Genomic DNA, 21387 nt, shown 5'->3' with positions numbered 1-21387 from the left:
GGAGTGCAGGTCTGCGAGTATGTACATGTATTCCATCTGAATGCTACGCTATGCTACGGCCAGCAGTGGACGAGCGCTTCGTCATGCATCATGCCGGCGTCGATCAACTTGGATTCAGCTCTCAATCAAAGGGGCGCCGGGCCGTGTCCCTCGAGTTTCCGCCACAGGTTGCGCGGACACAGGCATTCTCCTCGCACAGCTCTCTCATCTAGCAGGCTCACCATTCGGTGGTTACGCCAGGATGAGCACTCACGAAGAGGCTAGCGGTGCCGAAGAATACAAGTACTACTCTCACGACAATTCTGAGAGCGAGGCATTGCTCCCACTCCCAGTCGCGACGGAACAGCAGCCAGAGGCCCCGCGCAAGCCGACAACATCCAGGTGTACTGCGGCCCATTCACCCTGGCTCCTAGCATTAGCTTTCTTCGGGGGCGCCCTCACATGCGGTGTTCTCCAGTACGTCGCCGGCTCTCACCAATGGTTAGTGACTGGAGGTCGACCTCCTGTTTCTGATGATGCACATGCACTCGCTCCTCCCTACGTCGGCTCTACCGAGATTCACCACTTCCCTCCTTCTTCACCAACCAATGCGTATCCCTCTCTGTTTCCTACGGACGTGGGTTACGCTGGGCCTACTCCTACAGGCGCGGAACCGGCACTTATAGCGACCGCTCCTTCATATCCCATCCATAGCGGCGCAGCTCATCTTGTGTCGCCTGAATTCACAAAGTCGAAGTCCAACAAGACCGATTTCAGCTTATTCAAGCATTGGGGCAACTTGTCACCTTGGTACAGCGTTGGCAAGGATGCTTTTGGTTTGGATTCGACTCCTGGGCCTCCGGAAACGTGTAGGGTGACCGGACTGCATTTCTTGCACCGTCACGGTGCTCGGTATCCAACTGGATGGGGTGAGTACACGCGTATATCGTCTTCTGAGTCACATTCGTCTTTGTTAGCTTGCGGGCTTATGACGCATTCGTATTAGCATCTTATGGTGGTCCAGTCAACTTCGCAGCCAAGCTTAACAAGTACGCCTCCCGCTGGAATGCAACCGGAAGTTTGGGATTCTTGAATGAATGGTCTGTGCCAATCTTTCTCCACTATGCTTGCCAATTGACTTATGAATGATGTGCGTAGGACATACAAGTTAGGCGAGGAGAGTGAGTACCCAGCAGTTCACCTCTGTTCACTGTGTTCGCTGACGCCGAGCAGTATTGACACCCTTCGGGAGGCAGCAGTTATGTAAGTACTAAGTTATGACATGTCGAATCTTACACCAAATGTGTCTCGTAGTCGATCTCGGCGTCTCCTTGAGAATGAAGTATGGCTTCCTGTTGAAGGTATGTGGTCTGCCTTACTAGTAGGATCCCACAACTCATGTTGCGTAGAACTTCACGGAGACAAATACGATACCCGTCTTCCGTACGGAGTCCCAGTATGTGTCAGAGTCTTCCTCGTTTCTCGTACTCATCAACGACGCGGACTTCGTGCAGGGATCGTATGCTCGCATCCGCGCTCAACTTCGCGATTGGCTTTTTTGGGTATCCACTCGATGGACAATACGAGCAAAGTATCACCGTTGAGGAGAATGGCGTAGGTTTTTGTTCGCTTGCACCAGGCTGTCTTTGGCTGATCTATACAATTACAGTACAACAACACCCTCGCCCCCTATAAGACGTGAGCGCAACTTCTCTTTCTACATGTGAATACTCATCCTGTTGAAGATGCCCGAATGCTGCCATTACCGCGAAGGCAGACCGAGCTCATCCGTACGTCTCCCAGTGGGTCTCCATATATCTTCGGAAGGCCCTTTCTCGTCTCCAGCCGCAGCTGGAGGGCGTAGACTTGACCATTGAGGATGTCTATACGATGCAGCAGCTGTGTGCATACGAGGTTCGTACATATGCCTTGGTGAACAGTCACTGCCTCACATCGAGCACAGACTGTGGCTATCGGATACTCCAGGTTCTGCGAGCTGTTCACTGAGGAGGAATGGAAGGGCTTCGATTATGCGTGAGCGACATAATGCCGCGTACATGGACAGCTGCAGCTGACGCCGATCTAGTATGGATTTGTACTTCTGGTATGATTCAGCATTCGGGGCACCGCTCAGCAGAGTCCTGGGTGTTGGCTACATCCAGGAGCTTGTCGCTCGGCTTACGCACAGCCCTATCGAAACGCACAATACATCGACTAACGCGACATTGGCCGACGACCCACTCACATTCCCATTGAACCAGAGTTTGTACGTTGATGCGACTCATGAAGTCGTTGTGTTGCATGGTGAGTGGTTGCACGCGCATATGATTCCTTAGCTCACTCGCATCTTGGAAAGTCATCACTGCGCTAAACTTGACGACGCTTGCTGCGAATGGCCCTCTACCTGCTGATCACATACCCGAGAACCAGTCCTTCAAGGCTTCTCGTCTTGCGCCTTTCGCTACAAACATCCAGTTCCAATGTACGTCTGACGAGTTCTGTGAAGTGGATGCGGGCTAATTCACAACTGCCGGGTGGCTATGCAGTGCTGTCATGCTCGTCCATCCCTGATCCGCAGATTAGGATCATCATCAATGACGGCGTCGTTCCGCTGACGGGCATCAAGGGTTGCCCGCAGCAGAAGGACGGGATGTGTCCCGTTGATACTTTTGTGCAGGGTCAAAAGGAGATCATACGGGAAACGGATTGGGAGTGGGGCTGCTATGGCGATTGGGAGGTCCCACAGGGCCCGGCCTGGAACACCACGACGGGATCGCCTCCTCCACGATAAGATCCCCTGACTAGTGATATTAGGGCATGAGGCGCGAAAGCTGCCGCCGGCTGCTCGTTCACATTCACGTCCGCGACCCCGTTGGTGTGTGGGATGGCGAATGCGCGCGTTCGGACCTTCGACGTTGTGTATCGTGAACTTTGTGTCTCACAGGGTAGAATCACATTTGTTATACCTATACATCCATGCCGAGAATCGCCAACGGTCTTTGACAATGACACGCAGAGTTTTATGTGTACGCGAACGAGCGGCTAGAGTAGGCGGTGGATGAAGCGCTGAAGCTCGGCAGGCCCGACAACAAGCGCCACAGGCAAACAAACACAACTAAACGACACGAGGACGTTCAGCGGCGACGCGAGAGGGATCCCTGGAATGTCAAGCACACAGGCAAGGGCGTCCTCCATCTGACCTCCACGGCCAGCTGGTACCGCGACCGTCGTCCTCAAGCTATCCGCTCTATTTCCCCAACTCTGTAACACCTATTTTCTCGGTCTGGGCTCCTCTGTCGTTGTCTCTGCCACCGTCTCTCATTTGCTTCGCTCACTCGTTAACATCTCCATCTCATGTCTGCCCCACCCTCCCCGACTATCGGTCAAGTAGCTCATGATAAAGGACGCACCAAACGAAGAGACAGGCCTCCGGCGCTGAACGTTGGCGACCCCAAGTCAGTGTCCGACGGGGATGTACGATACGAGCGAGATCATCGCAGAGACGCGCAGCGGGTAATGACAACAATCTCGTCTCCACCCGACGCGCCGCTGACTCTCCACTGCAGCCCGTTCCACGTATCAGAAGACGGATGCCCAGCACTTGGAGACGGATAACGAAGGCCCTCGCTCGCCTTCCGCCTCCTCGTCACTGGATCCCTATTACTTCAGCGTGCAGAGCCCATCCGAGTCTCCCATCCCGTCTCTACCGGTGCTGCACTCGATTCCGAAGACCCCAGAGATGCGTCCCGCGCGCGAGCCAGTCACTCCTGGCAGAGATCCTGCTGCCATCGACAGACGGGGATTGGTGGGGGTGGGAGAGTTGGCGACCCCGAGATGGGCCCGGGGTCCTCGCCGTGACGAGGTTGAGATCGACGAGCAGTTAGACGAAGCGGAAGAGGAACCTTCGCTGGTAGAAGACGGCGAGGTGATGGTGGACGAGCCGGACCAAGACTTGCCTGACAGTCCATGGACTATCGAAGCAATTGATGGTGAGCCGGAGGAGAAGGATGAGGTGAATATCATACTATGTCGTACTGCTCACTAGAAGCTCATCCATATCTTCAGCTCCGTGAAGTGCAGCCGATTTCGCGCCCGTTGCGCTCCAGGCGTTCCGTGGCCGACGAGAGCGGGGGCGAAGAGATCCTGTATCCTCGTCATCCTCTACCCTTGGACGATAGGAAGCATGCAGATGGGATATACATGCCTCTTCAGGAGAAGTACGAACTGGATGATACTGTTCCCTCAGCTGAGGTTGAACCGGTTGCTTCCACGATGAAGTCCGATGATGTTTCGCCACCCAGTGCTTTTTCGGCATCCACCAATCGGCCACGCAAGCGCACCTCGGACGAGTTCGAGATGGATCATGCAGGCACGTTGGTAGCGAAGTCGACATTGTCATCGAACACCCCGAAGGACAAGGACAAAGTCCGTAGACACAAGAGTCTCGGCGTCCCGCCGGCCACGGCAGCCCAAGTCAAGGAGAAGGCGAAAGAGAGGCGAAGGGATACCCTGTCTATCAACGTCAAGCACCAGAGGCAGACATCGGCCAGCTCATCGTCTTCAGGCCACGGCGATGCTCACCACTCTCGTCGTGTTCTCGCGTCAGACTTCTCACACCTTCCGCCGTCACCGTCATCGTCTTCCATTCAACAGTTCCTGAAGCAGGGAGGCACCGGTAGCAAGACGACTTCTCCGTCCCATCACCCGTTGAAGGAGAAAGACTCGTCCTCTCACCTCCCTGCTAACATGGTCGCTCATTCTCTCCTCCGTGGCACGCAAGAAGGGTGGTCGGACTTGGACGATCAGGCGACAATGGAGGCTTTACGGAAGCTTGATGGGTTGTCAGGCCGGAGTGCTCGTGCCAGATCTAGTATCGGTCCCCATAGTCGGCTGGGAAGCTCGAGCCGTCCGGGTACTCCAGCCGGTGCCGGTAGCTCTGGTCAATGGGAAGGCATCGAGGGTAGCCGAAGCAGTAAACGGATGAGTGCTGCGAAGGACAAGGACAGAGCCAAAGCGGAGCACGTAGCGTCACAACGTCAAACAGTCGGTCTTGGTATCGCATCGACAGAGTTCTCCGGTGAGAATGAAGTCCACGGTGCCGCGTTCCACTCTGGCGAAGAGTTGCACAGTAGCTCGCCGTTGCCTGAGAAATCGTCCCTCAAGAAGTCGAACTCCCTTACGCGCTCTAGCTTCAGTGCAAAGCGTGGCTCTGCGTCTTCAGGGACATACACGAGCACTCCCACGACGAGCTCCAGGGATTCCGCTACGTTGTCCATCAGTACTAGTGCTACGTCCGTCTCCGCCACCTCTGGCCGACAATCGACCAACAAGACTAAGCGCAACAGCGCGAGCAGCGAAATGTCTGTCTATAGTGCAGAAGCGACGTATGTGCGAGAACGTGCCGCCTCGCTCGCTGGGGCCGCTGATTCGTCCGAGGAGCAACGCGTGCCCCCTGTGCCGCCTTTACCAAAGGATATCTCTCACTACAAGCAGCCCCCTCAGACTCCTTCGACGGTAGTGTCTCCGGCACCCGAGGTTCCAGGATCGAGTAGGTCCAAGCGGGAGACGGTGAGCGATATGAGGTTCCAGTCATCTCTCGAAGTACCGTCGTTCCCGTCCACTCCCTCGAAGCATGCCTCGCTCCAGGCCCAAAAGTCTGTCACGACTCCGAGCAGCATCCAGAAGACGCCGTCGAAGAAGTGGAGCTTCTCCAATGTCATGGGCAAGAAATTGTCGAACTCGCCCTCCATCTCGTCTATGAACGAATCGGTTGCGCCTAAATCCCCTGGATTGCCCATCAGTCCTCGCTCGCTGACGTTCGGTGCCCAACTCAGGAAGTCTATCTCCAAGGAGCATGCACGTTCGCCGGTGTCGAAGGCGCCTGCGGAAGACTGGTCCCCTATGGAGTCTGCCATGGCGTCGGCGACTTCATTGGCATCTATGTCGTCCGTTGGCTCTGCTCATGGTTCCCTTCGAGACCCGTTGTCGCCCTCCGTTGCTGGAGCCTCTTTACGCGCACCGTCACAGACGCCGGACCGCTCAGCGCCGAGTCGGTCGGAGACTGCCTCTAGCGCCAGCACCAATGTACCCACACAAGCGCCTCTCAGCCCTTCGTCTTCCTTGCGGCGAGGCCCCTCTTCGAAGCGGCTCACACCTTCGTCAATCCCTTTCTTCCGTCGGTCCTCGTCGCAGTCGATGACGTTGCCACCTTCTAACGCGATGCCTCCGCCTCCATCCCCAACGTCTAGCGGTGTCGGGAGTGCGTCAACACGCGTGCATCTGCTGGGGAGTCACTCGCCCGTACATGATACGAGCTTGACGTCCCCCACTACGAGCTCATCGCATAAGAAGTCGTCAGTGTTGAGTTTGGGCCTTCCGTCATTGCTTAAGGGTTCTAGCTCAAGGAGGAGTTTGCACTCGGACAGGGAAAAGAGTGACTCGAAGAGCGGCAAGGACACATCAACTTCGAAGGACTCCGACAGGGAGACGAAGAAGAAGGATGATAAAGACCGAAGCGAGAGCAGGATTTCCGTCCTCATGGGCAGGAAACGTGGAAAGGTCAGCTTGCAGAGATTTTGCTGTAATATGTACTCATGGGCATCACTAGACTCTGTCCTCCGCTCAACCGATGCCAAAGAAGACAGAGCCCGTGCCACTACCGCCGATGCAGATATCTGCGCTATCTGCGACGACTGCACAACGTGTTGCTAGCCTGAAGTCCTCGTCCTCGTCCGGTGCATCCGCAGCTTCAAGATTGGCGTCGTCAAGAGCTACCTCGCAGACCGTCAGCTCCATGCAGAAGCAGTCCGACTCGTCCCTTCGTGGTAGGAATCAGTTACCCACTATCGCTGGTTCTCCTTCCGTCGGTAGTGTCAACTCCCACGTCATGAAGGAACCGAAGGAGCCTCCGCCGCCATCGTCTCTGAACCCCACCTCGAGCCTTACGAAAGAAACTCCTACGAAGATACCCCGCATTTCCAGTCGGTCGTCGACTACGAACTCTCCTACCCTCAAAGGCAATGGTGCTACTCGCAGGGCAAGCCTTCTGGTTGGTAACGCTGGTGTCTCGGGTTCACGTGGAAGTTCCCCCGCTGCTACGGCCGAGTCAATGAATGAATTCGGCGTGCTCGAGAATGGGCACGGTGCAAGTACTAAAACTGCTACGGCGCAACGTCATTCTGTCCGGGCATCTCCGTCCACTTCGTCGCGTGTTCCTAGACAGGTGTCCGCCCCAACGTCGTCCACAACCAACGGCACGATACCTCGCAAGACCCGTGAGTCCATGTCATTTGCAGGGCTTCGCAAGTCGTCCACCGGCTCGGTTGCATCCATCTCTTCGGTAGCTCAGCAAAATGAATCAGGTCCCTCGCATCGGTTCTCTGCGCTGTCGCCTTCCAAGGGCTTGAAGCTTCTCAGCCCCAAGATGTCGCTGCCAACGTCTCGGTCATCCAACTCCTCTTCGACGCATAGCATCCAGCAAGCCATGGCATCTCCGTCGTCGAGCAGGCAGTCGTTGTCAACGCCTTCTCCTGCACCTAGTTCTATCGACGAGGAGGAGCTACTAGGTGATGAAGAGATGATTCAGTACATCAAGAGGCAGCATGCGAAGAAACTTGCCAGTGGAGCGAGTCAGGACGACCTGGATGCTATGCTGAAGTTCCCGGAGCCAATCGCGCCGACACCTGCTATGACACCGGCTGGTATGTTATTAATGTCGTCATGTGAACGTCGCTCACAGCCTGTACAGCCCTTCTCAAGAGCTCGCAGGCCCAGTACCTTTCGGACTTCGAGAAGCGGGAGATATTGGATCATCCGTCCGTCTACTACTATGGTGCACACAGCGACAAGAAACCTGCTACTGTCGACAATTCGACGAACAATCATGGCTACGACGACGAACGTGGCGATTATCTCGTGGTCAATCGCGACCACTTGGCGTATCGCTATGAGGTGATCGACACATTGGGCAAGGGATCCTTTGGACAAGTACTGCATTGTCGCGACCACTGCACAGGTGAATCGGTGGCTATCAAGATCATTCGTAACAAGAAGCGATTCCACCATCAAGCGCTTGTGGAGATCAAAATCTTGGACAGTCTACGCAAATGGGTACGTAGGCAATTCGGTCTGCTTTCCGTGAGGCTGACCGTTCCTACAGGATCAGGAGGAGAAGCATCAGGTCATCAAGATGACAGAACATTTCTACTTCCGAAACCATCTATGTATCGCCATGGAGCTGCTAAGCATCAACCTCTACGAGCTCATCAAGGCGAATGGCTTCGTCGGTTTCACCACTGCTCTGATTCGCCGCTTCACCAGTCAGATGCTCCAGTCTTTGTCCCTGATGCGTCATCACCACATTGTTCATTGCGACCTGAAGCCCGAGGTAAAGATATGGTTGTCTGAAGAACGAACTATGCTGATGTCGAGTCACAGAATGTGTTGTTGAAACATCCTGCCAAAAGCGCTATCAAAGTCATCGACTTCGGCAGCAGTTGCTTCGAGCATGAGAAGAGTGAGTGATGTGACGTCCATCACGTTCCTGTCGCTGACTCTTCGCCAGTATACACGTACATTCAAAGTCGTTTCTACCGGTCGCCAGAGGTTATTCTCGGCATGAATTATCATATGGCTATCGATATGTGGAGCTTGGGCTGTATCCTGGCCGAGTTGTACACGGGCTTCCCTATCTTCCCTGGCGAGAACGAACAGGAACAGCTGTCCTGTATCATGGAGGTTCTTGGTGTACCCGACAAGGACTTCATCAACCGTAGCTCGAGGAAAAGGCTCTTCTTTGGTGAGTCTTGCATAAATTCCAAGTTTTACAGAGAGCTTACATGAATGATCGTCTAGATACATCTGGTGCGCCTCGTCCGGTAGTGAACTCCAAAGGTCGTCGGAGAAGGCCCGGGACGAAGAGTTTGGCGCAGGTACTACGTTGCGACGATGAGACCTTCGTGGACTTCATTGCAAAATGTCTAGTCTGGGACCCTGAGAGGAGGATCAAGCCGCAAGCTGCTTTGCGTCACCCGTTCATTACGGCAGGTCGGAGAGCGAAGATCACTAGCCCTAGCCCGGGAGCAGCAAGGGCGTTGCTGTCCTCAACAGCAAGCTTTACCAGCAGTCGCGGCAGCAAGCAAGTGACGGAGACTCCGAAGAAATCCATGATCAGTGCGCCGACGCCCCTCACCGCCCGTTCGACACGGACCACCGGTACTGTCCCCAACACGCCTAATAATTCCGGTTCTCTGCATGCTGGTATCGCATCATCAAGGACGTATCGGACATCGCAAGCGCAGTCAATATCGTCATATCACTCCAGTCGAACCATGGTAAGTCTTTCGCATTGATACCTGGCGGGACGTGGTGATGCCAATCACTCTCTTTAGACTGCGAAGTGATCTTCCTTGGGGCTCTCCTATTATTTGGCTTGCCGGACTCGTCGCCCCTCCAGTAGAGCTCGCCACAATGCATACATTAATCCTCACGCTGACGACTTTTAGGCTGGACTGGTCCCTTCGCTGTATACCCGCTAGGTTTCCTGTATCTTATTATCACATCGCTCTGAAGTGCTCGTTTGATGACGATTTCTTACGCCGTTGTTGTTATTCGCTCCTCATCGTTACTACACAACTCATCCTCGCATAGTCATTCTGCATTCCAATATATCGTGCTTGACTTCCAGAAAGTCAAGCGGTTCTCAATTGCTGGATTACAACTAGGGTGGACGCTCTTTGACTGACAAGTACTCCAGCTGGGGCGCATACCATGAGACTGTCAATCTCGCCTCATGCAAAAAGGTCTGCAGATAGAATACACGTAGCGACGATTAAATCTCTGCATCGCCAGCATCATCCAAACAACGCAGTTTCAGAAATACGTCGCTCCCCCACCCATCCAAGGAGACAAAGTTCAGTGAACCTCCGAAGTACCTCGCATATAAGCGACTCATGGGCAAGCCGTACCCCAATCCAGCGATTGTGCCCATCCCCATCTGCAAGCCACGCCCTGTCATCTCCGTGAAGAGCCCGCCTCCACCCATTGAGCCAGAACCATCGACAGCCGCGCCTCCACCTATGTGCTGCGCGGCATAGGGACCACCACCGAGCCCCGCATCTTCCCAGCTGCCACCTTGTGAGGCCGCCTGTCTGCCGGCGGTCGTAAAAGAGTAGGAGAAGATTTGGGCAAGGTAGGCTGGGGGGACGCCGCCTCCCTGGTCTCGGATGCGGAGGGAAAGGAAACGTTGGCGCGGAGGACAGGACGGAGGTGGAGGCGAGATTGTGATAAGGACTGCAGGTATTGAGGCGGCAATGGGATGCTGCTTGGCATGTCGCTCGACAGTTGCGCGGAAGGTATTCTTCAGGATCTCTGTGAGGATGTACTCCAGGTGGACAGGGATGTAGCTGCACGGAATCTCCATAAGCCTGTCAATGAAAACGGGGCACGAAAACAGAACTCACGCGAAAGTAGCGTCCACCTCCCCGTCTATGACGATCTCAGGATGTGCACCGAGCGTCGCTTCGCAGAGGTCGCTCACCCACGACCCGCACATGCGGATCATGCTCTGAGGCGAGCACGACTTGTGCACGATGCCGAGGTGGTCCGCCGCCATCTCTCCGTCCTCCAGCGAGCGGGACAGCGCGATGTGTTGCTCAGCGATGAGCCGGACGGCAATACGGCTGCTGATTGCTTCGTCGAGGAAGGTACTGATTTGTTCTGGGGTCATGTACCGCGCACATTCCTGGAAGCTACGCAGAGATGAAGCGGTGTGTTGAACGGTATGCAACCGGATGCAAGAGGACTCACCCTTTCGCCATCGTCGGTATGTCATTCGCATGGCTGGACACTACCTCTTCCAGCTTCTCCGTGAACTGTCTGTTGTTCTCCAAGCTGCCCACCGCAGGATGGGTGGATAAGAAGCGGAAGCTTTGGCGGTACCTCTCGAGGGTGCGCGCGACGAACGGATTCATGCCCACGATGAACGGCAGGTCCTCCAGGGCTCGCGCACGCCTCGCCAGCCGACGAGGAATCTCCGTGAGCACATACCCAACCGACTTGAGCACAGAGTCTGGTGTGACTGGGTCAGCTAGGGAGAGCAGGGTAGACAGAGTGAGCGGCCTGGGAGGCTGTTTCGCATGTTCTTCGATCGACCGGGAAAGCTCAGCGGGCGTAAATGTCGGCTCTGCATGACCTTGAGACTGGGTTGCTAACGACCGCAGTCGAGAATGCAAGTGCGTTGCTTGGGCCGAGCGGAAGGCGGGAGAGTGTAGTGGCCGCTGCATCGTACTAACTCATGGTGGGACCGAGTGGGTAGCCGCAAGTGGGCGCTCATACTCACTGGCATGTATGACTCGCGACCTCCATAACCAGCTCAGTCACACCGGTAGCATCGCGACGGAGTCCAAGAGAATGAAGATGCTGCACATAGAAAATAGAGACAAACGATGCGAAGTGACTACTACGAAACGACTAGTTATACACCTGGTACAAGGGTCTGCAGAGAATGAATCAGTCTCTAGCTTCACATACGAATCAGAGAATACGTACGTGCTCGAGAACTTCGTCCCTTGTCGCACCACCTTCTCCACTGCGTCGAGGAAGTCCCGTTCAGTCGCGACCTTCCTCCGCGCACGAATCGCAAACATGCCCGCTTCCGTCGCGACCGACCGCAGCTCTGCACCCGTCGTGTTCGGACACAGTCGTGCGATCAGGTCGAACCGAATGTCTCGCTCGCAGCTCATACTCCGTGCATGGATTCGCAAGATGTGTGCGCGACCCTCGACATCTGGGAGCGAGAACTCGACTCGACGGTCGAGACGACCAGGTCGGAGAAGGGCCGGGTCCAGTGTGTCAGGCCTGAATTCTTGTCAGAACTTTGTTCACGATGCCTCTCAGAGGTATACTCACCGGTTAGTTGCCATCAACACCTTGATGTTTCCACGAGGGTCGAAACCATCCAGTTGGTTGATGAGCTCCAACATCGTCCGCTGGACTTCGTTATCGCCTCCCGCGCCGTCGTCGAACCGTGCACCACCTATGGCGTCGACTTCATCAAAAAGATGATGCAAGCCTTCTTGCTGCGCGCCATCTCGAACAACTCTCGCACCATACGTGCACCTTCGCCGACGTATTTCTGCACTAATTCCGAGCCAATGACTCGGATGAAAGTAGCATCCGTCCGATTGGCCACAGCACGGGCGCAAAGGGTCTTTCCAGTCCCAGGAGGTCCAAAGAGAAGAACACCCTTCGGCGGGTCGATACCCAAGTTGACGAAACGCTCGGGCTGGCATGTTGTTAGTCAAGCTGATTTCAAGATGAAAGCTAAGCGCACTCACTGATAGTAGTGGCGTCTCTACAACCTCTCGGAGCTTCTCAATTTGCTCCTTGCAACCACCGACGTCAGAGTAAGTCACGTCAGGCTTCTCTTCAACCTGCATCATGGTGACCGAAGCATCGATCTTGGGAGGTAGGGGAATCTGAATCTGATATTTGTTCCGGTCGACACTGAATATAGAGTGAGGCACAGCCAATAGTGGGCTACTGTGACCACTCACCCTACTCGCATGCCCTCTTCAATATCTGTTGGTGCCACACGCTCGCCAAGGCCGACGACAAACTTAGCAATCTGCTTGATATTGATCACATATTTGTCCTGCTCGTCAGCACCCTTCTGGCCCTGAGTAGCTCCGGCAGGATTGACGGCCCGCGCTGCTGCTGCCGCGTCCGGGTCGACAGGGATAATCTTGGTGCAGCGGGCGACTTGCAGAGGGTGCTCCTCGCCCATTCGTTGCCGGTCGACAGGCAGATCCCATAGGTTCGGAGACGCAAGACCGGTATCAGACTCCTTGATACCTGCATGGCGGCGGCTTGAGTCACAGTATGTGGACTATTGCACTTAAGGACACGTACCCAACTTCTCATTCACGCGCTTCTGCACATCCTTGATCTCATTCTCAATCTTCTTCAGTCTTGAGGCATACGGACCTTGTCCCTACATTTCGGATAAGTCTGGCGTCCACACAAGGAAGCGCACGGCGTACGTATGTCTTGAGGATTTGAATGTCGCTATCATCCAGCGCTGCCGCGAATGTGAGCGAGAACGCATGCTGCATAGCGAGAGCGCGTACCTTTGATCTCCTTCTCCTCGTCTTTGCTGTCCGCCTTCTTCTCCCCTGCGAGAGTGTTAGTGCATGGTCTCGCGGCGCGTCCTACTGCTACGCACATTTCTCCCAATCACTAGGAAGAAGCTTTAGAATAGGCATCACTTTCAGCCATACAGTGACTCACGATTTCGGGGCCATGATAGAAAGGTATGCCTTGGTGAGTGTACAGAGACAAGGAAGAGAGAGCGAGGGCGTTTGTCATGCGAAGGACGCGTCAGTCGCAGACGCGTCGCCGGGCATAACGGGTGCTATCTCCGCTCCTTCCATAGATGGTGCTCTCACGTGCGCAGCCGCTACAGTGGGCGCCCTGTACAATCTGACGCACCCGGCAGGCTGTCGTCGCCTTCTTGCTTCGCTCAACACCATGGCTGGCGCACTCGCAAACGCAAAGAAAGACCTCCCCAAGGTCGCATATGAGGACCGCGAATCGCGCTTTGGCTCCGTCTTCGGTGTCTCTGGACCCGTCGTCATCGCTGAGAGGATGACCGGAGCCGCGATGTACGAGCTTGTGCGCGTCGGCCATGATGAACTCGTGGGCGGTACGTTAGTTTGACTGTCGCACGATGTGGGACTCACAGAGTTGCGTTGCAGAGGTTATTCGGATAGACGCGGATAAGACTACCATTCAGGTCTATGAAGAGACGTCCGGAGTGACTGTCGGCGACCCTGTGCTGCGTACGGGCAAGCCTCTCAGTGTTGAGCTCGGACCGGGTGCGTGCAATTGAAGGGCCGTAATTCTTGCATGCATTATTGACGTTATTCTAGGTCTCATGTCCAACATCGTTGATGGTATCCAGCGACCACTACGGGTAAGGTGTACTGGTCTAGAAACGTGGAATAGTAGTTCATCTACCATCGCAGTCTATTCAAGAACTTTCAAAGTCAATCTACATTCCGCGTGGTATCAACACCGATGCTCTCGACCGCTCACTACAGTGGGACTTCAACCCGCTCAATTTCAAGGCAAGTTCTTCGCTTGCTTGTGTTGTGCTGCTTCGGAAGCTAAAGGGATATGGTCTGTCGTGTAGGTCGGCGACCACATATCTGGCGGCGATATCTTCGGAAGTGTCTACGAAAACTCGCTTGTCGACAAGCACAAGATCATGCTGCCTCCTCGCGCTCTTGGAACCATCACCCACATCTCAGAGAAGGGTAGCTACGCTGTTGACGTACGTCTGGAATAAGTACCACCCCTGTGTCATTGCTGAAGCTTCTCCAGGACATCGTTCTGGAAACGGAATTCGAGGGCAAGACTACGAAGCACACCATGATGCAAGTATGGCCGGTCCGCGCGCCGAGGCCTGTAACAGAGAAACACACTGCGGATTATCCTCTCTTGACTGGCCAACGTATTCTGGACGCGCTTTTCCCGTATGCTCCCATATGTCGACGTGCTGTTGTATATGATGACAAGTGATATGCTCTAGTTGCGTACAGGGCGGGACCACCGCTATTCCTGGTGCCTTCGGTTGCGGAAAGACTGTCATCTCGCAGGCTCTCTCCAAGTTCTCGAACAGCGACATCATTATCTATGTTGGATGTGGTGAGCGTGGCAATGAGGTACGAGGACCGCGCCTTCTAGCCCGCTTGACGTAGAGACTCATACACCCTGTAGATGGCTGAAGTCTTGATGGAGGTGAGTACCACAAACACCGTTGACTCGTGATCAAAACTGAAAGCCGGCAAGTTCCCCGAACTTTCGATGGAAGTCGGCGATCGTCAAGAACCCATCATGAAGCGCACTACGCTGGTTGCTAACACCTCGAACATGCCTGTTGCTGCCCGTGAAGCATCTATCTACACCGGTATCACCCTTGCAGAGTACTTCCGAGACCAGGGCACCAATGTCTCCATGATGGCTGACTCGACGTCACGATGGGCCGAGGCGTTGCGTGAAATCTCTGGTCGTCTGGCAGAGATGCCTGCCGATTCTGGTTATCCTGCCTACCTGAGCACCAAGCTCGCTAGTTTCTACGAGCGTGCAGGAAAGGTGACCTGCTTGGGCAACCCCGTACGACAGGGCACTGTCTCCATCGTCGGCGCGTGAGTAATTTCGATCGATGACGCTCGTATATCCCTGACTGATATGCTCCGCTGCAGTGTCTCGCCTCCAGGTGGTGACTTCTCCGATCCAGTCACGTCTGCGACGCTCGGTATCGTGCAGGTGTTCTGGGGTCTTGACAAGAAGCTCGCGCAACGAAAGCACTTCCCCTCCGTCAACTGGAACTTGTCGTACTCCAAGTACCTCAAGGTGCTCGATCCTCACTATGAGACGACTGAGCCAGGTTTCGTCGAACTCCGCACGAAGACGAAGGAGATCCTCCAGAAAGAGGACGACCTTGCGGAGATCGTGCAGCTTGTCGGAAAGAGTGCTCTCGGCGAGAACGACAAGATAACGTTGGAAGTGGCGCGCATGCTCAAGGACGACTTCCTGCAGCAGAACGGTATGAGCGAGTACGACCGGTTCTGTCCGTTCTACAAGACGAGCGCGATGCTGCGGAACTTCGTGGCGTTCCATGACTCTGCCCTCAAAGCTGTCTCGACAGGTGACACCACCTTCGCCAAGATCAAAGACTCTGCTAGCGACATCATGTTCAAGTTGTCGCAGATGAAGTTCGAGGTAGGCTTCGTGCTGATGCACTCCCGTGCGGCGGGCTGACGACGATTGCGTGTACAGTCACCATCGCAAGGGAAGGAGCCAATCAAACAGAAGATGGATGCCCTGTATGGCGAGATCCAGGAGAAGTTCCGTCAGCTGGCAGAGTAAGATACCCAGAGGACTTTCCGTATTGTAGCGTCGACGTCTCCGGCACATCATTGACTAAATTCGCATGATCGCTGTTCTCTGAGCCATCATGCCCTGTTGCAGCTTGTCACTAAGCAACGTTATCCAAACCTTGCGAGGTGCGTCTTCGTATGTGTTCCGTGAAGGGCCGCACCGCTCGCTGAACAACCTATGGTCAACCTCCGACTTGTGTCAGCATCTCTCGCAAGGTGATTTGTCCGCTGTCTGTTGACCTGCGTATTGCATGTTGTGGCAGCCAGAGACGGAAGTTGCGCATTGGGTATCGCGCCTACCAAACCATGATCCTCGTGAACAGACGTCGTAGCACGGAATGGTGTCATTCACGTCATCGACGAACTCTCGCTTCCTGCTCATGGCAGTGGAGAATGCGAGCAACGCACGACCACCATGGGTCATCGCAAATGCTGTTGGGAGAACTGGTCGGAGTGGTTTCCTGCGTAGACCAGCGAAGACCAACGAGCGGATGTCATGACATTTAGTTGTCCTGATGTTTGCATATTCGGCTTCGACGTATAGTATTGATTTTCTGGACGTCGAGTTATAGTAAGACGGCTATGTGTACAGCGTATTTGTCCCGTACGATATCTCCTCTGATGTATCACTGCTCTCTCCTTCTGGTGGGCCATCAGTGAGGGCGCCTTCATTGAGCTTTCGCATATGCAACTTCCTCGCCCGCTTGCGGTGAGAGCGCGTCCGTAGATGCCCCTTCCACTGCGCCCCTTCTTCCATCATCACCGGACGCTCCTCGTCATGCGTACATACCTGGCATATCACTTTCCGTGGATGTATGATACTGCAGCTAGTTAGTCATGCTGAGGCGTAATAGCTGATAGTGTGCTTACTCTTTAGGCTTGTTCTCTACTAGGAGGTCACGGGCGGTGTCAGACAGCAGCGTAGGGTCCGGAAGCTCATCGGAATTGAGAAAGGCTGGAAAATATCAGTTCTGCACACACTCTTTGTCAACGAGCACAACCTACCATCAGTGATGCCCTGTGCTGCTTCTCTGACGTTCGCATCCCAAGATGCAGGCTCTATTCCGGCGCGAAGTACTCAGCCTTCGCATCGTGAGAGAGTCAACGACAATACTTACCGGTCGCGTCCAGCACGTAGGTTGGGACTACATCGCAGCCCTCTTCGGCCTGACTGCAAGAATTTGCCGTCTGTGCCTCAGGCAAGAGCTGATTCCGAATCCACTTGATTTGACGCTTTGCATATCTGCGAGTGGCCGTTTTCATGCTTTGCAAAGCTTCCTGAAATAGTTCCTCGTTGTGGACCGGAGCGCTTAGGTACTCGCGGAATTCCTTGTAACCTGCGGAGAGCTTGAGCAATGGCCATTCAACTTACAGGAAGGATTCCGGTACCAATTGCTTGGTAGATTCCTAAGGTGTAATCGACGTCGACTGAGTCATCGTCAGATTCATTCCTCGCATCTGGGTCTTCCAAGAGACTGGTCTGTGCTGAACCAGTCGACAATTGCGCTCTCAGGTCGCGAATTTCGTCGAGGAGACCTTGCTAATGACCGTTCAGTGTTACCTACATGCCAGTGCGGCGACGGCGCACCTCCACCATTTGATCGACACGTAGATCAAGACGAGGCTTCAGTATATCAGGCTTCGCGTACAACCAGAACATAAGTGTGCGATATCTATAACGCCGTCACATTATGTGTCAGTTCCGAGAGCTCTCAATAACACGCACCTTGGGCGTGAAGCAACTTGCCATTGTTCTGCGAGTATCTCACTCGAGAGGCGACCCGACTCCTTGATGATGGAGAGCTGACGCAACACCTTCCTCGTGTCTCTCCAGTGAAATCGTTGTGCTGTAGATGGGTCGAGCGACGCCACAGTTTATACAGCGCCACAGCGAGCTCGGGTTGATCCGTTGCAGACGGTGCTTGGGTGGGAACTGCATAAAACAAGTCGAGGAGTTCCGAGGGGAGCGAGGATAATGATCTTGCAAGGTTTTCTGAGACAGTGGATTGGTCCGCAGACCCTCGTGAGCTATTTTCCATTGATATCAGGCGATTTGGGAACAGAAGATGCTGGATCCAGTAGGACGTTCCACCGACTACTATCGGTACTTGCCCCATTCGATGGGTTTCGTCTATCTGCAAACAGGTATCAGAGAAACGTAGAAACAAAGAAATTAGATGCTCATTACAGCTCGCATTGCATCCTTCACCCATTCGGTGATTATGTATTGTTCCCCTGGTCGTTTGAAGCTCATCAGGAGATGGTCAACGCCTCGCGTTCCTCCGTCGGTATCTTATTGGTTATGATGTCCATGCCAGAGTACACCTGCATGGCATCCGCGTTGATAACTCTTGCACCGCAGTTACCATGCATCGTGGTATTGATGACCTGTGTGATAGTGCCAATGCGAGTTCGACTGCGAGTTTCGACTTGCCCACCCCGGTTGTCCCACAGATGGCGATGAGAGGTCGTAATGAGCCCATTGTGAATTCTTCATGCGCTGTCATTACAGTTCATAAAGGCGCTATAGGTGAGATATTCTGAGTGTCATCCACCACCACTGAGTAGTTGGTGAGGGGATGTGCAGTGATAGAGGAGTGGTGCGATCGACAGACAGTGTTGCCTTTTGCGGAGAGAAGTGTGCTGCCCGACTCGGACTTGGGCGCTTTCGCATGCCAACTCTGGCGCCTCTTATTCCGCCATCCTTTCCAGCCATGTCCTTAGCCCGCTTTCGCGCAGTCCCGGGCCGCGTCCAATTGTTCAATCTCTCCCCCGCCGCAAACTCCCAACACAAGGTCAGCACTCTCGTACGCAGGGCGCGCCTTAACTCACAATCCATCTCGTTAGCAAAAACGTGTGGGACGTGGCCAAGGCTCCGGAAGAGGTGGAACATCCGGTCGAGGACATAAGGGTCAAAAGGCACGCGCGGGCAATGGCAAGCCTAAGGCTGGGTTTGAGGGTGGGCAGACTCAATTATCAAGTTAATCCCGAAGCGGGGCTTCGTCAATGCGTATGTCTGCTCACATGCCCACCTTCGCGCTTTATTTGACCCTCGTTTGAAGTAGAGGGAAGACTTGGGCACCGGTCAACCTGGACAGAATACAACATTGGATAGATCAAGGCCGGCTAACGTCTTCGCCAGAGAAGCCCATCACTGCCCGAGAACTGCTGCTCAGCGGTTGTATACACAATGCCCATGATGGTGTGAAGCTACTGGCCAACGTAAGACACCTCGAGCACTCTTTCGTTTGCTCATGTTTCCTTGTTGTACAGGGTGCCGAGCACCTCAAAACACCCGTTCATATCACACCATCACGAGCGTCCCAGAGCGCTATCCACGCAGTAGAGAAACTCGGTGGAACAGTACTATGCAAGCACTATAACGTGCTTGCTCTACGTGACTGCGTGCATGGTCGGACAGACAGGGTAGAGGCAGCCCCTACGAACCGGAGGGACATTCGTGCGTGTTCTAACCATGAGTGCACGGGCCACGCTGACTAGCCTTACAGTCTGGTATACATCGTGGAAGAACCGTGGATATCTCTCGCCCGTGGCGATCAAGACCATGCCGATGGTCGAAGAGCGTTGGAAGGTTCTGTCAGAGCAGCTCACGAAGTACAAGAAGCAGGACTTGCTGAAACAGAAGTAGACACGACTACATGCAGTCATACATACGTCCTCGCTGCGCGCATAGTTTTTTTACAGCCCCTACGCCTGTCTACCAGGGTGATAATCACGTCAACATTCTATCCGGAGAGATACTACGACTACGTGAACGGTAGCGCGGACTACCGCCATTGAGGCGGTCAGGCGAAATGCTGCGACTACGAGAACGGTAAGGTGTCCTTGATCCCGACCTCGACCTCGATGGGTACGGGAACGATAACCGGAGCCTGTCGGGGATGGAGCTCCAGGACTGGGACTGCCATCCCTACTGGGACTTCGTCTCAGGCTACTGCTCCTGCGGTCCAGGCTACGACTAGGGCTCCTACTCGGGCTCCGACTCCGGTCACTATTGTGTTCGCTCTTGCCCTCCATTGCATCCAATAGACGACTGTTACGCGGACCCAATTCCCGTTGTCTTCGAGGCATCTCGCTTTGTGAGACGTGGCAGGATGATATCACACACCCTGTCATCTACGAGGAGATTGTCCACGAACTCGTCCATGTAAGTGAGCGAATAGCCATCTAGAGATGTATCATCAAATGATTTACATACGAAGGTGTAGCGTCGTACTCATCCACGATATCGCAATTTCCGGTATCCTTGAGTAATGGCTCAAGGATCTCATATACCTCGACCGATCTGAAGGTCATGCGGATATACATGGTCGCCAATGCCCGCAAGTATCTTTTAGACAGTTGTTCAGTTTCTACGAGGGACAGTCCGAATCTGACTTACTTGAACTCATCGGCTTGAAGATACTCTAACAGGATCTCCTTCTCCGGCTGAATTTGCAGTAGCTTCAGAGAAGGCAGAGAAACTCGGTCGGCTTCTGATTGCCATACACCCGCCGATGCACTTCAGCTCTATGGCCCTGTCGATGAGAGACTCCGCTGTAGGTAGACTCGGCGTCAGACCGCAAAGTGCAGCGAAGGCCATGTAGAGCACACCTGTTAGAGCGAAGCAATGTTCCTTCCAATAAGGCGACTCATAGATGCGGTTTCGAATTACAGTCTCGACTAAGAACTGTGCAGTCAGTTTTAAAACCGTTCAGACGCGTATAGAACGTAACATACCTGCGGGTTCTGGCCGTGGATGGCCTCTGCGCCGCGAACAGTGGTGTTGGCCATAGCAGAGGCGTTGTTTGTCTTTGTTAGATTCCAAAGCCTTTACCTACTTCGGGCCAGGTGGCGACCTCCATAGTCACATCAGAGTAACATACAAACGTTCGGGGCGAAGCCTATCTTTCTGGATTTTTGGCCAAGTGTCTTTGATCAAGACATATCTTGTGTGAGTTCCTGTGTCAACTTGCGGGCTCCTCAATGTGCGTGCAGTCAATCTGATACATTGACAGTATCTCCAGGTACCGGGTGGCTGCAAGTGCGGTGGTCTGCATGCAGGCCGAGCTCGCATTCCATCACAGTCGCAGCAGGCGGTGACAGTTGTTTCACAGTGAGTACCTGCATCATATGTGACTCTACCTACTCATTGTCACTGGAGGAGTGGATCCATAGGTGGGCACCCGGTGGCGTACAACCTGCCCCTGGATACATACCGTCACCCTCGAGGTCTCATGGTGAGTACTTGACAATATATGGCCTGATTTTGTGCACCTGATTGGTATGAATGAAGTTGCAGATGCGCTCGCGATTGGATATCTGACAAATGGACGCTTCTCCATATCAGGGTCATCCGTCGGACTACGGATGAGTCTCCAGGTACGCTACACTGAAATCGAGGATTGTTGAACACTGGGACTCCCCATGGTGTGCACGACGAGTGAGTAGACACCTCTACTTAGCT

General features: G+C 54.2%; 7 protein-coding genes across 7 annotated transcripts; 4 read left to right on the top strand and 3 right to left on the bottom strand.

Annotated features, from left to right (window-relative positions):
* Nucleotides 1-137: 137 nt before the first annotated feature.
* On the top strand, nucleotides 138-3131 carry B0H18DRAFT_978664 (phosphoglycerate mutase-like protein). Its single transcript, XM_048044340.1, has 14 exons — nucleotides 138-908; nucleotides 986-1079; nucleotides 1138-1160; nucleotides 1213-1242; nucleotides 1294-1340; nucleotides 1389-1435; nucleotides 1494-1593; nucleotides 1649-1677; nucleotides 1725-1893; nucleotides 1943-2013; nucleotides 2066-2283; nucleotides 2336-2461; nucleotides 2526-2884; nucleotides 2944-3131. The coding sequence occupies exons 1-13, from the start codon at nucleotides 242-244 to the stop codon at nucleotides 2768-2770; spliced, it is 1866 nt and encodes a 621-aa protein (XP_047898717.1). The 5' UTR covers nucleotides 138-241; the 3' UTR covers nucleotides 2771-2884; nucleotides 2944-3131.
* On the top strand, nucleotides 3132-9721 carry B0H18DRAFT_978658 (uncharacterized protein; the record flags this gene model as incomplete). The annotated part of the gene is made up of 10 exons (XM_048044339.1): nucleotides 3132-3492; nucleotides 3563-3991; nucleotides 4045-6537; nucleotides 6587-7679; nucleotides 7727-8088; nucleotides 8138-8365; nucleotides 8416-8494; nucleotides 8543-8776; nucleotides 8833-9311; nucleotides 9665-9721. The coding sequence occupies exons 1-10, from the start codon at nucleotides 3334-3336 to the stop codon at nucleotides 9719-9721; spliced, it is 5613 nt and encodes a 1870-aa protein (XP_047898716.1). The 5' UTR covers nucleotides 3132-3333.
* An 87-nt stretch (nucleotides 9722-9808) lies between these two features.
* B0H18DRAFT_1082642 (26S proteasome subunit P45) lies at nucleotides 9809-13280 on the bottom strand (the record flags this gene model as incomplete). Its single annotated transcript, XM_048031562.1, has 13 exons — nucleotides 9809-10382; nucleotides 10440-10727; nucleotides 10786-11177; nucleotides 11404-11437; nucleotides 11509-11835; nucleotides 11887-12056; nucleotides 12086-12262; nucleotides 12315-12483; nucleotides 12534-12831; nucleotides 12889-12970; nucleotides 13020-13057; nucleotides 13107-13132; nucleotides 13267-13280. The coding sequence occupies 13 exons, from the start codon at nucleotides 13278-13280 to the stop codon at nucleotides 9809-9811; spliced, it is 2589 nt and encodes an 862-aa protein (XP_047898715.1).
* Nucleotides 13281-13485: 205 nt separating this feature from the next.
* On the top strand, nucleotides 13486-16020 carry B0H18DRAFT_978647 (V-type ATPase). The gene is made up of 11 exons (XM_048044338.1): nucleotides 13486-13681; nucleotides 13734-13853; nucleotides 13908-13951; nucleotides 14004-14105; nucleotides 14171-14311; nucleotides 14362-14513; nucleotides 14570-14702; nucleotides 14758-14778; nucleotides 14830-15185; nucleotides 15243-15762; nucleotides 15820-16020. The coding sequence occupies exons 1-11, from the start codon at nucleotides 13507-13509 to the stop codon at nucleotides 15907-15909; spliced, it is 1854 nt and encodes a 617-aa protein (XP_047898714.1). The 5' UTR covers nucleotides 13486-13506; the 3' UTR covers nucleotides 15910-16020.
* B0H18DRAFT_978645 (IPP transferase-domain-containing protein) lies at nucleotides 16021-18549 on the bottom strand. The gene is made up of 12 exons (XM_048044337.1): nucleotides 18338-18549; nucleotides 18190-18308; nucleotides 18109-18169; nucleotides 17788-18055; nucleotides 17647-17767; nucleotides 17509-17593; nucleotides 17310-17460; nucleotides 17039-17257; nucleotides 16926-16979; nucleotides 16791-16875; nucleotides 16124-16741; nucleotides 16021-16046 (listed from the first exon to the last, which is right to left on the bottom strand). Exons 1-11 carry the CDS (start codon nucleotides 18425-18427, stop codon nucleotides 16501-16503), a joined length of 1494 nt encoding a protein of 497 aa, XP_047898713.1. The 5' UTR covers nucleotides 18428-18549; the 3' UTR covers nucleotides 16021-16046; nucleotides 16124-16500.
* Nucleotides 18550-18634: 85 nt separating this feature from the next.
* Nucleotides 18635-19569, top strand: B0H18DRAFT_1082616 (ribosomal protein L15; the record flags this gene model as incomplete). Its single annotated transcript, XM_048031560.1, has 5 exons — nucleotides 18635-18715; nucleotides 18768-18900; nucleotides 18988-19142; nucleotides 19194-19380; nucleotides 19430-19569. 5 exons carry the CDS (start codon nucleotides 18635-18637, stop codon nucleotides 19567-19569), a joined length of 696 nt encoding a protein of 231 aa, XP_047898712.1.
* An 84-nt stretch (nucleotides 19570-19653) lies between these two features.
* On the bottom strand, nucleotides 19654-20714 carry B0H18DRAFT_1082615 (PRP38 family-domain-containing protein; the record flags this gene model as incomplete). Its single annotated transcript, XM_048031559.1, has 7 exons — nucleotides 19654-19813; nucleotides 19988-20079; nucleotides 20166-20271; nucleotides 20323-20404; nucleotides 20430-20477; nucleotides 20535-20610; nucleotides 20661-20714. 7 exons carry the CDS (start codon nucleotides 20712-20714, stop codon nucleotides 19654-19656), a joined length of 618 nt encoding a protein of 205 aa, XP_047898711.1.
* Nucleotides 20715-21387: the final 673 nt, after the last annotated feature.

The sequence above is a fragment of the Fomitopsis serialis genome, assembly GCF_022376445.1.
Source record: "Fomitopsis serialis strain Sig1Antser10 chromosome Unknown B0H18scaffold_5, whole genome shotgun sequence".
Classification (NCBI taxonomy): Eukaryota; Fungi; Basidiomycota; class Agaricomycetes; order Polyporales; family Fomitopsidaceae; genus Fomitopsis; species Fomitopsis serialis.
The sequence above is the reverse complement of the archived record's forward strand: the minus strand, read 5'-3'. Positions and strand labels throughout refer to the sequence as shown.

Bases quoted from the DNA above. Each gene is read 5' to 3' on its own strand.
- B0H18DRAFT_978647 (XM_048044338.1), top strand. From the start codon at position 13,507: ATGGCTGGCGCACTCGCAAACGCAAAGAAAGACCTCCCCAAGGTCGCA. The intron at 13,682-13,733 runs GTACGTTAGTTT...GTTGCGTTGCAG, and splicing joins CCATGATGAACTCGTGGGCG to AGGTTATTCGGATAGACGCG. The intron at 15,763-15,819 runs GTAGGCTTCGTG...TTGCGTGTACAG, and splicing joins TGTCGCAGATGAAGTTCGAG to TCACCATCGCAAGGGAAGGA.
- B0H18DRAFT_978645 (XM_048044337.1), bottom strand. From the start codon at position 18,427: ATGACAGCGCATGAAGAATTCACAATGGGCTCATTACGACCTCTCATC. The intron at 16,980-17,038 runs GTAAGTATTGTC...GCGCCGGAATAG, and splicing joins CTACGTGCTGGACGCGACCG to AGCCTGCATCTTGGGATGCG. The intron at 16,742-16,790 runs GTAAGCACACTA...AACTAGCTGCAG, and splicing joins GTAGAGAACAAGCCTAAAGA to TATCATACATCCACGGAAAG.
- B0H18DRAFT_978664 (XM_048044340.1), top strand. From the start codon at position 242: ATGAGCACTCACGAAGAGGCTAGCGGTGCCGAAGAATACAAGTACTAC. The intron at 1,594-1,648 runs GTAGGTTTTTGT...ATACAATTACAG, and splicing joins TCACCGTTGAGGAGAATGGC to TACAACAACACCCTCGCCCC. The intron at 2,014-2,065 runs GTGAGCGACATA...ACGCCGATCTAG, and splicing joins TGGAAGGGCTTCGATTATGC to TATGGATTTGTACTTCTGGT.